The sequence below is a fragment of the Melanotaenia boesemani genome, chromosome 10 (genome assembly GCF_017639745.1).
Source record: "Melanotaenia boesemani isolate fMelBoe1 chromosome 10, fMelBoe1.pri, whole genome shotgun sequence".
Lineage (NCBI taxonomy): Eukaryota > Metazoa > Chordata > Actinopteri > Atheriniformes > Melanotaeniidae > Melanotaenia > Melanotaenia boesemani.
The window spans coordinates 23,588,269-23,603,264 of record NC_055691.1 but is presented as its reverse complement, the minus strand read 5'-3'; the positions used below and the strand labels follow the sequence as shown (position 1 = coordinate 23,603,264).

Genomic DNA, 14,996 nt, shown 5'->3' with positions numbered 1-14,996 from the left:
TTATAGTCATTAAATGAATTTTTCTTTCATTTTATTTTAAGAGCATTTTTATTTAATATACAGCTACTTTAATTTCAATCAGCTGTTTAAATGCACATGTGCTGCTGATCCTCAAAAAAAGTGCATTAAGCACAAAAGGCTATAAATTAAAACTGTCTCTTTGATTACTTGAAATAAAAGTTCTATCAAGATATATATCATATATCATGATTCAGGTAAAAATATTGAAATATAGAATTAGGTTCATATCAACCAGCCCTAATTTGTTCTACATCACTGTGTTATTGATCATAATGCAGCATTCACAAGGCATAATCTTTCCATTTGCCTATGTGGGTGAAAATATTTTCCTGTCCAAAGTGTTTACAGTTTACGAAGAGGGTGTAAAATTCATAATACCACCAGGATTGTGCAAACCTTGATAGCCAATAATGCTGAAGAAATGCCGATTAAAGGCCTGGTTTGGCTCAAAGCAAGTTTTCCCTCGTTATCTCGTGTTGTAACAGTGACAAAAGCCATACAATGCAGGAACATCTTAGGTAAACAAGTGTTGATTAAAAATAACATTGGCTATTAACTTTTATTAATTTTATTTGACTTCTTACGACAGATAGCCATTTTAGCTGTAATAATCATTTCCTAATCTTTAGATCCCCACCGCTTTTTTAAGCTCTCTTGTAGTCGGCATGCGCTACATTTTCCTTATATGCTCTAGACTTGTTCCCCCATACACATGGTCTATGCCCGCTAATTAAAATATTAATTCTGTTTCTTTTAATAGCATATTTTGCTTGTCTTAGTTAATTTGCATTTTTCGTTTTACATGTTACCATAAATAAAAAGTTAATGAAGACTCGCTGCTTTAGTAGCGGAACTTCATGCACCAAAGAAGCAGGGGAATATTTCTTTGTTGCACGAGGTGGTGCTCTGGGAAAATGTAGACTGAACACAACAGGTTGTATTCAGAACATTACTGAGGACCCCCGCAGACCAGCTGAGGTTGTGTTTTACTTTGTGATGGATAATGATGCCTTCTTTTATCGGGAGCTGCCAAAGGTGGTAAGTAAACATTGTGACATTAGTGATAAATATTTAGAAGAAAATTAATTTGAGGAAGTTAATGAGGAGTAACTGCTGTTCATGTTTGTTTTTAGCTATATGTTACTTTATGCTAACGTCAGCGTTTTGCTGTCAACAGGAGCTTCACGCGCACCTCAACGGCTCAGTCAGCTTTCAAACCATCGAGAAGCTCATCAGTAGGAAACCGCATCTCAACATCGAGCACAGCATGACAGCCATAGGCAAGGGCCAGCGGAGGACTCTGGATGAGTGCGTCTGTTATTCATTCAGTGTCATATTACACATAAAGTCAACTGGACATTTATGCACATCGACCTGAATCCACAAAATACACTTTTCATGAAAATGGTTTGAGATGTTTGAGGAGAGTAGGAGAAAAAAAACTATATGTAGAACAAATTGTTTTATGGTTTTGACTGATTTTTAGTATAAATTTTAATGCTTTAATTCATTTTCATTATTAATTGAAAACAAAAACGTCATAAAGCTACATAACTTCATATAAAAGTAATCTGGCTCAACCCTGATTAAATCTAACCGATTACTTGTTTTCATTGCATTTGTTTACAGTATTTGATTTTTAAATATAACTGCTTTAAAAACCATTCACTGTCACTGGCTTGCATGTCTGCAGATGTTTTGAAGTGTTTAAGGTAATCCATAAATTGGTGGACACGGAGGAAGATATCCTGATGGTGAGAACCAACTCAGGATAAACACATGGCTTTTTTTCTTTAAAAAAAGTTTCCAAAAATAGCTACAACAGATATTTTCATTTTCTACTTAGGTGGCTACAGATGTTATCAAGGAGTTTGCAGCTGATGGTGTTAGATACTTAGAGCTCAGAAGTACGCCGAGAGAAGAGAACGATACAGGTGAGAACAGCAATATGGAGCTGGATATTTTAATTGGATGGTTAAAAGTCAAGATTGTTCCACCGCCTGATTAGGCTCACAGATTTCTCATCTTTTCTGTAGGGTTAACAAAAAAGAGCTATATTGAGACTGTCATCAAAGCCATTCAGCAGTGTAAAAATGAAGGAGTGGACATTGATGTCAGGTATATATACGTCACTGAAAACCAAGTGTAATTTATCACTACTATGAAGCAGCAACGTTATCATTGGCAGCAGTAGTGAATGACAGGAAACGTTGTCTTTAAAGGTTTCTGGTGGCCATCGACCGCAGGAATGGGACTGAGGTTGCCATGGAGACAGTGAAACTGGCAGAGGAGTTTATGCTGTCCTCTGATGGTTTAGTGGTGGGAATTGACCTCAGTGGAGATCCAACGGTTTGTAAATAAGTTTGAGGTTCATATGAAAATATAAAATAGATGTAACTGGCCATTTAAGTATTTTGCTGCTAGCGCTTCGCTTTAGTAGCTTAGCTACATTCCTTTTAGACTGAAGTGCAAAACTTAGTGCTCAGTTTGAATGCAAAACACTTGTGTGTTGTTCTGCTTGAATCCCGTTGCTTTCAAGATTTTTACATGTTTTTTTTTGGGGGGGTTTTTTAAGAATTATATTAATTTTTGTCTCCAGACTTAAAATATATCAGGCATGTGAACTATCAAGATGGAAATTTGACTTTTTTGTTGTTAATTTACAAAATGTTATCCCATATTTTTATATTAACCCAGCTTTTGTTTGAAGGTGGGCCATGGGAAATACTTTCTTCCTGCCTTAGAGAGGGCCAGAAACTGTGGACTGAAGTTGTCACTGCATCTTTCCGAAGTATAGCCAGTTTTAATGTTATTATTCAAACTTAAGCCCATTATGTGAAAGATCAAACTTATTACTGAAATCATGGTTTCAGGTTCCATCACAGCAGGAGGAGTCAGACCTGCTGTTGAATCTTCCTCCGGACAGGATCGGTCATGGAACCTTCCTACACCCTGAAGTGGGAGGCTCTCAAAGCCTTGTGGATAAAGTGGTGAAAAACATTATACCACTGGGTAAGCCTGAACAAAACCAAAAAAAATTATATGTGGATGGTCCTAAGCTGACAAATCCAATTTCTTGTTCTTTATTTCCATGTAGAGCTTTGCTTAACATCAAATGTTAAAGGGCAAACTGTGCCGCATTACTCCAAACATCACTTCAAATACTGGTACCAGTTGGGACATCCATGTGTCCTTTGTGTAAGTTTCTTTTCATTACTACAACTACCACTTTAGCCATATTTCCATCGTACTGTGTAATCCTGTGTATGTCTCAGCTAAAGTCAGCTTATTTGCTGGTCATGATTCGGGCTGTAGCTCCCAAAAATATTTAAGTTTAATACTCAGTTGTGACTTTTGATTTTGGTTTGTATTGTTAAATGGGAAACGTTGGATTTAGTCGATTCCAGTTGGAATTGCTAAAAGTTTAAATAACCTGACAAAGGGTGTGTTTTTTTATTAACTTAATACTTCCTAATCTCTCATACTGAGACCTAGAAATTAAATTAAATGCACCAGATGTAACCTCAAAAACTACTATTGTCTTTTTCTCCGAACTTTTCTTTAACCCTGTTACGAGGCATCATGAGGTTTAGGGAATAAAGGTAGAACATTTGTAAGGACTTAAGAAAACATCCACACTGCAATGAGAATCTGCCAGCTGTTGGCACAATAGATTCATCTCTAAAAAAAGGTTTTATCAAGTTGTTCCTCATTGCCTTTTTTATTTTTAATATATAATTTAGCCTTAGTCACAAACTGCTCACTCTCCTTGATTTCTTTTTTATTTACATGAATTACACTTTGAATTTCAGATTGTATAAAAATAATTTTCTTTAAAGTTGTAAGCACAAAGAATTGTGGGACTGAATTTTCTCCTTTCCATTCCTAAACAGAAGTCTAGCTTCTCCTATAGCAAAGGAGATATTAAAGGAGGCACACAAATCCTGTCCTTGCCATTTCTCTAATCATGACTGCTGCTCAGATATTTGCAATTATTTTAGGCAGTCAGGAGAATTTCTTGGCTAGAAGGCTATTTGAGTCTTCATCACTGAGGATTAATGAATAAATTAAACATGTAGCACTCATCACTACACAGAGACCCTCTATTCAGACCCCTGATTTCAGACCCTCTATCCTTTTTCTCCAAGTTGAGCTCTGGGAAGCAAAGACACATGTTAATGTGATTAAAAGCACCTACAGCATCAGTCAAGCTTGGAAATCACTTGGTTTTACAAATCCAGGATATCTGTCATTGGGTTCATTGTGCTTAAACAAATGAGTTATCTTCTGTGCATTTGAAACACAATATATTGCTGCCTCCAGGTTTGAAGGTTTAATTTGCTGCCATTAGGTGTCCATTAAAAGCAGCATTAAACTAAACTTGAACCCAGTTTATAGCCTGTATCCAGTTAATAGTCTGAACCAAACTGACAGATTTCACCATCAAACAGGTCTTTGTGATAAAGGTGTTATAAAATGCTCATCTTTTGGAAAACGGAAACAAAAATAAACTAACGATTGTTGTTCTTTGTCATGTTGCAGACTGACGATAAAGGAGTTTTTTGTACAGACTTGTCTCAGGAATATCAGCTGGCTGCATCCACTTTTGGTCTCACCCATAAGGACATGTGGAAGCTTTCTCAGCAGGCCATAGACTGTATCTTTGCAGGAGAAGCTGTGAAACAGCGGCTCAGACAGCGGTGGAATGATTTACATCTTCAGGTGTTTAACTGATCTGTGCAGCAAGGCTTAAAGCCGATCATATACCTCGGGTTTTGGTTTAAAAAACCACTTAACTTTTACAAATCATTTATGGAAATGATCAATCTACAAAGAAACTGTAAAAATACAGTGAACTGTCTGACAGAAGTAAAAGATACTTATTTAATATCTTGAGCTAAAGTGTATTATTTTCTGTTGACATTATAAAATAACAGGAATCAACTTATTGTGATGCATCACATACTGAGAAGCAGGAAAAAAGCAAAACAAAAAAAAAATTTTTTCTTATTGACATATTTCAGTGTCTGCAAGCAAGTCCAAGAAAAATCATACAGTCCTGTACGACAGCACTCTTTACTGTCACGCCTTCTTTCCAAATTTTCCATGCTTGTCCTTGTTCTTCTTGAATTTTCCGTGTTGCATGTCCTTCTTTTTCTGTTTTCCGTGCTGAGGAGCCCCATTGCTCGCTATTGCAGTTCCTCCTTCCCATTTCCTCTTCTTGTCACTGTTGATAATAAGTAAAAATAATAAGAAACACTTTCTATTACAAACATGGTTATTTTTCTTGTGCATCATGGATGCCACTGCACCTTTTGATGCTGACAACAGCCGTGTTCCCCGCCTTCTTCAGCACCTGGTCCCACTCCTCATCATCTCCCCGAATCTTGTACCTGAAAACACAAAAGAAAATCATAACAAGTAAACATCACTGATTAAAAAAGAAAAAATTAGTCCACCTTTCCAGCCTCGTACTTACTCTTCCAGATCCATTTCCTTTACTTTCTCTAGATCCTGCTTGTGTCTCTCCTCAAACTCTTTAGCAGCTTCATTCTGTAAAAGGACAAAATGTAGTTTGATTATCATATACATTAAAATGTGAGTCTGAAAGACATGTTCCTCTTTAATCATAGATTTTTCTTAGATGCTTAGACCAAAAAATGTCAGAAATATTGAAACAGTTAGAGCTTCAGCTTGTGTCTTGAAGAAAAAGGAGAAGACTGACTTGTATTGAAGATGCAATCACAGAAAATTGTCCTCTCTTTAGAGGTGATGAGTCAGCATTTTTTAAATGCTAAATGAGCTACTTTTAACAATATTTGCCAGGTGACAATCCTCACTGGCTCTACTAGCATGTCTGGTGGGAGACTAAGACATGAAGAGGAGTCGAGTGGAGGAATCGAGTGTGATGAGATAAGAGGACCAACTTCTATAAAAGAAAAATGTCTGACTAGCTTCACTTCATCTTCCTCTAATATGTAAGTGAGGGCAGATTGAACGCTACAGCATTGTTGGTTGTAACTCATCAGCAGAATCCGTGGCTACTGATCTTTCCTCAAAGGTCCCTCTGCTGCTGTTAGACTCCATTTACCAGCCACTCACATCTCTTTCCCTCCCTCTTACTCCTCAGTCTCCACATATCTCACAAGTAACACATCCTTCACCGGAACCAGCTACTGAGGGGCTGTCCCCCACGACGCCGAACTGCAGTAAAACCACTGAAGTATTTTAGCAATCCACCCTTTCATCTCCACGAAACCAGGGATTAGCCTCCATGAAACTGATCATGTCTGAAACCAGGTACCAAGTTGGATAGGTTTGAAACCTCTACCGTCTGTGATATGTGAGGACAGTGTAGCAGCACAGCTGGAGGATATGATGTCAATGTTACAAAACATGCACCGATTCCCAATCCCCAATGCTCGACTTCATCAGGATGATGAGAAAGACAACTGTGGTGGCCAACTTTGTCACGTGGAGCGAGCAGAACCATCTGCAGCTCAGTGTGGCAAAAACAAATCTAGTCGTAGACATGCGGAGGTCAAGACCACCAGTGACCCCCATTTCCATTGGTGGTGTGAATGTGGACACTGTGGAGGACTACAAATATCTTGGAGTGGTCACTGACAATAAGCTGGACTTCACTAAAAACACTGATGCCATCTACATGAAGGGCCAGAGCCGTCTCTACTTTCTGAGGCAGCTGAGGTCCTTCAACATCTGCCAGAGAATGCTCAGGATATTTTATGAGTCTGTGGTGGCCAGTGCCCTTCTTTATACTGTTGTGTGCTCAGGCAGCGGACTGAAGGCTGACACCAACAGACTCAATAAATTGATCCGTAATGTTGTTGGTGTGGAGGTGGACTCTCTCAGACATTTACAATTTTTCTTCTTATCAGGTAAATGGGTTTCCATACCAGATCTTCATTAAGGCTCCTGACAGCTGGCTCCATGGTAACATCTTTAGTTGCTGTCATCTGTGCTTCAATAGCTTTTTCTTGGATGTTGGTGAACACCTAGAACAGGATGAAAATGACAAAGCACTTCAGTTATTATAGCTCTTTACATGGCAAAGGTATAACAAGTTTATATTGGACTTTTTTATAGTGTCCACTGACTTGCACAAATTTACGGATGAGCCGATTGAAGAGGCCCATGAGCTGCGAACTTGGGAGATCAATTTCCTTTTCTAGCTCGTCGACAGATTTGTGCTGCAATCCAATTCCCAGCAGTAACGCCTGGAGAACAACAGTCAGCCCATCAGTATCTGGGACATAATAATTAGTGATAAAAGGGATAGAAACTTCAGGGGAAACCTACACACTGAGCTGCTGAGAGGGAGACGTCACCAAGCTGTTTCAGGAAGAACATGCGTGCCACCGTTGGGATGAGGTCCATGACAAGGTGGTAGTCCACCATGCTCCTTGAATACAACTCCAGACGTTTGAGATCGTATGGGGAAAAATACATGGCCAGCTCAGAGCTGCTGAGAGCTGTTGAGATAAAAGGTGAGTCAGATCAGGTGTGCTTACATGCTGCAGAAATTTGAGATATAAAGTTAGAAGAGTCTTACTGGTGGTCTCCTCCTTGGACTTCTTATTCTGCAAAATAGTGAGCGCCAGGCTTGGATGAAAACTGCTGAACTGGTAAGAAAGCAGAGCAAGGAAGCGCCGACGGAAATCTGAGAGGGGAAAAAAAACATCTATTTAGGAACAGCAGTGGGATAACACAATCCAGTGCTCCTCAGAAAGTGCAGCCAAATTCACCTTTCCAGAAGGCAGCCAGCCACTGACTCTGCTCTGGGGCGTCGTCTGTGTTAAGCTTTTTCAGCATCACACAAGAGTTTTCTCCTGTCAGGTCATTCTGGATTAATTAAAAAAAAAAAAAAAAAAATCGTACACTTCAATAATAAGAGTTTTATGGCAATGCAACACAAAGACACAAACAAAATGATAAATTCATTTAACTTACCGGTGTCTGTCTTAAGTAGACTGGAGTGTAACCTGCTTTCTTCCAGAACCTGCAGATTTGTAAAGTTTTTTTTAAAAACCTTTAAATATGCAGAAATGATTCACAAGCACTTCCCTCCTTTTTCCCCCCAATATTCAACTGACTTGAGCAGCTGTGCAGTGAGGCCATAGGAAACTCCTAAATAGTCCAGTCGCTCCGCCCGCCTCTCACTGAGCTTTAGCAGCAGAGGAGGAAGCTCTTTACGTGGCGTGATGACCTCCTCCAGCAGACTCACAGCCTGAACAAACAAAGGTTCTGTCAAACATGCATCTTTAATCTGCCAGAAAATAATGTACCTCAGATGTTCTGAAAACAATTTGTCTTACTTCACTGCTGACAGAAGTGATTTTGGTGTGATTTGAGTGTGTGCTCTCATCCATGGTGGGAAACTTGCCCTCGTAGTACATCTGCAACAACTGAAGAGCTCTGGAGCCGTAGCCCATCTGTTAGACAGGTTGATAAAGTTATGAACAGTGCTCTTCCACAAGCAGTTTCAGCTACTTTTATTTCTCAAAACTAATGTCTAGAATCTTCCCCAGGGATAAACTCCTCTCTGGCACTAATCTGAGATAAAAAGGTCAAGCCAAGAACCAAGAACACACACACAGAAGTTGTTTTAAGAACTGAAGGGACAGTGATTTCCTAGTGATTTCCTTAGGGAACACAGTCCTCAGTGGAGACAACTACTCTACAGCCAGATGAATGAAAACAAACACCACAAAGTCTTTGCAAGCTCTTACCCCTTGGTAATCTGGATTGACAGCGATTCGCACCACTCTGCCTCCAGACAGGCTGCCAAACTCTGGATCTTGAAACTGAGATGAAGAGCAAAGATTCAACATTTCACTGTGGAAACAGGAGCTATGACGGTTTTGTAAAAAGCTTTGTGACCAGTGTGTACCTGCTCTGACACAGTCCAGGGAATGAGGTCGCCTGAGGCCTTCTTCCCTCTTGACAGACTGTTGAGGATGGACTGCCTTGATATTTCTCCTTCTAGACACACCTAAAAGACCAAAAGAAAAAAAAAAAAACACATGCAAAAATCACAATAAAATTCTGGTTTGTCACAAAAATAAATGAAATTTTCATGTGTGCAAACACTACCTGCACCACAGCGAGGACCTCTGGTAGCGAGTTCTGTGTGGGGGGAACAGGTGGCAGGAGGCAGAAGAGGTGGTGAGCTGGAGCATCGGACAACATCTGCAGGTCATTTGGGGAATTCTAGAGCCAGACAAAACAAGTCAGCAAACAAAGAACACACAACATCAATCTTGTATCTCATGTGATATTATTCTCAGCAATGGTAAGAAAATAAATCTCACCTTGTAATGCGAAGCCACATAGAGAGCCATCAGCCTTTGCAGAAAAGCCTCAGATGCTTTGTGGTAACAGAACAGCGTGTCTCTGTTCACATAATATCTGGACGGAGCGCGCTAAGAACACAACTTGCATCGCTGCGTTTATGACAATCAAATCAAATAAAAGTTTATGTATAAAGCACTTTTTCATACATAAGTTGCATAAAAGTGCTTTACATAACTAAATGCACACAAAAAACTGTTTGCAAATAAAAAGAATATAAAACAGTAATAAAAAAAATCCACACCAACTCTTTCTCAAGGGCTCATAATTTAAAAGTAGTTCAGATAAATAAGGCCCAGGACCATTAAGATATTTATAAATAACCGAATTAAACGCACGGGGAGCAAATGCAGTGGTTTTAAAACTGGTGTGATGTGTTCCCGCCCTCTGGTCCTCGTCAGAACACGTGCTGCTGAGTTCTGAAGATGCTGTAGTTTTGCAACACACTTTTTGGGAGGACCGGAGGTCAGGGCCTTATGGTAATCTATTCTACTAGAAGTAAAAGCATGTATCAGCACCCTAGTGCTGTAAAGTGCTTATGAGAATGTAACTGTCAGGAAAGGATAGCTGCACTTTCCAGACTTGGGCTGAATTTGAAAACAACTGGGAACTTAGACATTTTTTACTACTAAAAGGGAAAACGATAAACAGCCAGATGTTGCATTTCCTGAAAGGTAATAAAAATTTTTCAACCTAAGTTCTGTATTTTGTGTCATTTATGAAAAGTTATCACAATATCAACATGCACAAGATCTTTATCACTATATTGCATAAACATTTAAATGAGAGCTGTATTCCACTTACTTCTGCATTGGAGCATGTTTACAACAAACCAGCATGCAGAGGTGCAAAAGTCAAATGCTTAGCTCTCATTCAGAGACCTGGGATTACATCTGTATTAATGTTGAAGTACTTGTTTATGTAAGTGTAACTTATCTTATCAAGCCAAATTTCACCAGGTTTCCTCATATCTTGCAGGCTTAACTTAGACGGAATTTATTTGAAACCAAGCATTTTAATGTGCCGTACTGAATGAGATTATGCAGTTACTTAAAAACATTTTTTTTTAAGTAACTGCAATTTTGTGTTGTTACTAAGCCTTTACATACAAATGCCCTCTTTCTGAAGGATGAAGAAAAACTCATGTTTAAGAAAACAGCACCAAATTAAAATAGAAGAAAATGAAGGATACAGATCACAGGTCTGTGGAAGTGGGCAGCCAGAAATGAGTCTGGGAATATTAAGACAGTCGAGACAGAGCAGCTCATTCAGCCACCTCTCCATCGGGTCACCCGGAGCGTATCGAATAGACTCGTGCAAAGAGACTTCGTGAAGAGTGCGAGCTGTGGATGGACACAGGAACAGAATAAGAAGACAAATCCAAACTAAGACTGCATTTAAAAGAAGAAAAAAAAAGGCTGAGGAGCCTACCTGCTGTTAGTCTGGCGGTGTTGGTGCTTCTGTTTTCTGCAGACATGTTCTGCTGACTCTCTGCACTCTGCTGCCTCAACTGCTGAATCAGTTTGAGGGAAAGAGAGCGTCCGGTGCCTTCATACCTGCAGAGATCAAGAAAACAGAGATAACAAATAAACAGTAAAATCAGCGAAGGCGCTTTTTAAATAACTAACCTTTATGAGACGTTTTGCAAGTAAAAACCAAAAATCCACTGGCTTCAACTTCTTAAAAGTAAATCTAGTTTCTAGTTGTCTTAGGCCTTGCTGGTTAAGAAGAGGGTCACTTTTAATAGTTATTACTGACCCATTGATAGTGGAGGCCATGAAAACCAGATAAGAACCCAGCAGGTTCTTCACAAGAGGAAGAGGGATGGCTGCAGCCTCATCGATGATCAGCAGCTCGGCCTGACCCAGCTTCACGGCATCACCAGGGTGGATGTACTGATAGCCATAGTAACACGTGGTCACGTGAGTTTATTACTTCTTTTTTAAATAAAAAACAGAAAAATAAAGGAGCGTTCTGGTCTCTGTTACCTGAATTGTCTGACGATGTTCTTTGAAGATATTCACCCGTACAACAGCTTTGTTGAACTCTGGATTCAAAGACTGGATAATTTCATAGTCTAGATGCTCCTAAAAATAAAAAACACAAAAGAGTGAAGTACTTATGTTATCACAGAATAAATAAATACAAAAAAGAGGGAACGATGCTACCACAGTCTACCTGATACTGCAGTGCATCAAAGCCTTTGAAGATGAATTCAAACATGGTGTGAAGGTTGTCTGGGCTTGGTGAGGTTACAAAGATGTTGGAGTAGCTAAATAAAAGAAGGAAAAAGAAGTGATCACTTTAACATACAACTGAAGAGGCAAAACCCTTAAGTATTTTATGATATTAAAAACTAGTCTTTACCCAAAAGCCACAGCCCCAGCAACAGCCAGCCCCATGGCAGCAGACTTGCCTCGACCTCGGGCAGCAGTCAGAGCCACGGTGCTCCTCAGCGTTTTCTCCGATATTGCTTCAATAAACTTCAGCACTGCTTTTGCCTACAAAACAACACAAACCTTTAAAATGAATCAGCTGTCAGAGTCACTGTTGAAGAATAGAGTTCAAGTTGAATATGATTTAGTATGTATTAATTTGACTGGTACAATGTTAATGGACAGCTAATGTTTGTAGCATTTGAGCAGCTGTGACCTGGTCCATGGTCCTGCAGGAATCCACCAACACACCGACAGGCTGAGTGTCCTGAAGGGAGTCCTTCAGATCCTTCAGCTCTTGCTCTCGGGGAGACAAACCATCCTCCTGAAGGGGAGAAGATGACACGTCAGAGAAGAGAGTACAAGCCAACTAGCATGCTCCTACTTATACCAAACTATAAACTCTATAATGACAGAGCACAGAGAATTTGAGCATTTTCAAATTAATTTAAGTATGTCAAACTTATTGTAAATTAATATCTGAGTAGCTGATCAGTTTAACAATTAATGGTTTCCACTGTAGCGCAGGCACCTGAGTCTTTGGAGGGACTGGCTTGATGTTTGCCATGTGGCTGGAGATCGGCAGGATGTTTAGTTGGTCATCAATAACAACACAGTTTTTACACGATGCAAGTGACAGGATAAACCTAAAAATATATACACATAAAATTATTGTTATTTTTTGTTTCATTTGCCAAATGTGCTCCAATAAAAAGTATAAAAACACCAACCTCTCATTGAACCTGCCAACTACATCCTGATGAGCCTCAGTCCTGTATCTTGTGTGCACGTCCTGGAGGGAAACTGGTTGCTATGATCCTCTGAGCATTAAAATTAGTGTGGATTTAAAAGAACAAGACTTACCATGGTCATAGTGTACAGCTGCTTGAGAGAGTTCATTGTTCGGAGCAGAATGACGACTATACCCCCTCCTTCAACTGTCTCAACAGTTCTTGCCAAAAGGTTTGGAGTAAGGGCTTCAAAATCCTTTGGGGCAATTAAAAAAACACAAGTAAAGACTGAAAACACCTCAGATATTAGAAATAAGCTCGGCATCTAACTACAGTTGTAATTTCTTCTTTTTCCAAATATGTCCTCACCTGTAAGACACACATGCCATATGTGTTTCCCAGGATCTTGTGCGTCTCATTGTAATAACAGTAGCGTATGTTGGTGGCTGCGATGAAAAGCTCAAATGGGTCGTCCTGATTCAGATTCAGTGTGCCAGTTTTAATCTTCTTCTGCAGCTGTCTCATGCGCTTCTTTCGATTGCTGTTTTAGACATATTTAACCAATGAAACCTATGCCTATTTCCCAACTAATCAGATAGCAGCTAAATATCTGAGAGGAGTTTACACTCACCTGCTGAAACCCAGGTCTTTTTTGTAGCACCACAGCACTGAAGGTCGAGCTCTGACTGCAGCTTTAGACAGCATATGATGAAGGATCACAACCTGGAGCAGAGGCAGACCGTTATGCTGCTTCCAGCAAAGAAATCCACACGAACTTGCTAAGAAATTAACCTTCAATTTAATAGTACGAGAGGATATGAGATGATGCATTACCTGATCTCTCCCGCGATCTCCCACCACCACAAACATGGTCCGGTGCTGCAAAACGACACCATTCTCTATCTGGACCCGAATCCGGTTGTCTACCTTCTTGCGGACTGTCGCCATAGTTTTCCTGCCACAAAGAGAAATCTGAAATATCACAAGCAAATATTTGTTTCACAGTATGAACTACAACAGTTACGTTTTACCTACAAGGCACTGTCAATGAAGATAAACAGGAGCTGAGTTATAGCCTCAAAAGATGCTAATTATTCTGTCAACAGAGAAACACAAAACGAGGACGAAAAACTGCAGAATAAAATTGGCAAAACTTACCTTGTATTAGAGTTAAATTGGCTGGGATTATATTTTTTTTCTTTTGAAAAATTATCAAAAGAATTCAACTAATGACTGAATTTACTTGCCAGCCATCACGCTGTTGATACACTCACGTGTAGACAGTTCATGAAGGACCCATGTGTGACGTCAAAACTCTGCGACATTTTTCAAAAGTTTTTTGTAGGACTCGTTACAGATTTAAATAATTTCTCCCGAATCTCTTAGTTATATACGTTTATCTCTGTATATCTTGTGTAATATATAATAAAATAATATAACATAATTATGATGTAGTATATATTTTAATTAGGTCTTTTTATGGTACAGACTTTTTTGTAGGGTTGCCAACTTTTCAATAATCCTTGGAGTGAGATTTGGTGGAACCAACCAAAATTTTGTCGCATGCTCGGTAGCAAGACTCAAGGCTCACTTTGATTAATTTAGCCACTGCCTAGCAGCACCTGTTCTTCTCCTCCTCTTTAGTTCACCTCATCACCTCTGTTTCTGTGTTATGGTAGATTATCTGATGTTTGCTGGCTTCACACACATCAAACTGCGCATCGTTGCTGTGTGTGGGGCTAAAATATCTCCACTCATCGCTGCATGTCGGACTGGTCACTGAGCAGTGAACCGCGCTGCTGCAACGCTGCGCCTTTTTCACACATGCCTAGAGGCAGAAGAAGCCTTCCTACATGTCCTGAAAGTTTAGGTATATTAATGCTGGCATAGGATGAATAGATATTTCACTATACATCCGTACATCACTATTGATTCTTCTCAGATATCGTTGGCCCGTTCCCACTTATGTGTTTCACCGGAAATCCTCCCGATTAGCCGGTATTGCTCTTGATGTATATTTCAGCGTGAGAAATTGGAGGTTTAGCGTGAGAAGTCACTCAAATGCGTGAGAGTTGGCAGCCCTGTTAATCACCTTGTCAGAGAACATGCAATGAATACTTTGACATTGAAATTATTCAAACGAAGAGAAAAAAAATCTAATTTTCACCGGTGAAGGCTACCCACACCACAATGTTCCACATAATCCAAATCAGTAGCACTTATCTGGTACAAGTCATTAAACGGAATCCTGTCAGATTAGCCTGTAGCAGATAACTGATGAGGTAAACTTGAATGTATTCAACAAATCCACTAAAACTCTGACATTTCTAGAAGGTAAATCAAATTTCACAATAGATACACACATAAAAAAAGCTATAATTACCACAGAAAAATGTCTATGGTAACGTGAAAATTAGACTGTAACCCTATTTAACCG

At 39.5% G+C, this 14,996-nt stretch overlaps 2 protein-coding genes across 3 annotated transcripts; one reads left to right on the top strand and one right to left on the bottom strand.

Moving 5' to 3' along the window:
• Positions 1 to 818: 818 nt before the first annotated feature.
• Positions 819 to 4,909, top strand: adal (adenosine deaminase-like). The gene is made up of 10 exons (XM_041997183.1): positions 819 to 1,059; positions 1,199 to 1,329; positions 1,715 to 1,775; positions 1,868 to 1,955; positions 2,058 to 2,139; positions 2,244 to 2,370; positions 2,732 to 2,812; positions 2,895 to 3,033; positions 3,119 to 3,219; positions 4,564 to 4,909. The coding sequence occupies exons 1-10, from the start codon at positions 847 to 849 to the stop codon at positions 4,753 to 4,755; spliced, it is 1,215 nt and encodes a 404-aa protein (XP_041853117.1). The 5' UTR covers positions 819 to 846; the 3' UTR covers positions 4,756 to 4,909.
• Positions 4,892 to 14,236, bottom strand: nat10 (N-acetyltransferase 10). Of its 2 annotated transcripts, none has more exons than XM_041997173.1 (29): positions 14,217 to 14,236; positions 13,394 to 13,514; positions 13,191 to 13,282; positions 12,929 to 13,100; positions 12,693 to 12,815; positions 12,560 to 12,621; positions 12,361 to 12,475; positions 12,046 to 12,153; positions 11,761 to 11,894; positions 11,572 to 11,665; positions 11,382 to 11,480; positions 11,152 to 11,288; positions 10,825 to 10,949; positions 10,586 to 10,736; positions 9,354 to 9,450; positions 9,136 to 9,252; positions 8,933 to 9,034; positions 8,772 to 8,846; positions 8,358 to 8,474; positions 8,136 to 8,269; positions 7,993 to 8,041; positions 7,788 to 7,884; positions 7,595 to 7,702; positions 7,342 to 7,514; positions 7,140 to 7,259; positions 6,939 to 7,037; positions 5,501 to 5,574; positions 5,334 to 5,414; positions 4,892 to 5,248 (listed from the first exon to the last, which is right to left on the bottom strand). In XM_041997173.1, the coding sequence occupies exons 2-29, from the start codon at positions 13,505 to 13,507 to the stop codon at positions 5,104 to 5,106; spliced, it is 3,114 nt and encodes a 1,037-aa protein (XP_041853107.1). In that variant the 5' UTR covers positions 13,508 to 13,514; positions 14,217 to 14,236; the 3' UTR covers positions 4,892 to 5,103. The 2 variants fall into 2 exon arrangements, with proteins under 2 accessions (XP_041853107.1, XP_041853106.1); XM_041997172.1 differs by lacking the exon at positions 14,217 to 14,236 and adding an exon at positions 13,718 to 13,854.
• Between the last annotated feature and the right edge of the window lie 760 nt (positions 14,237 to 14,996).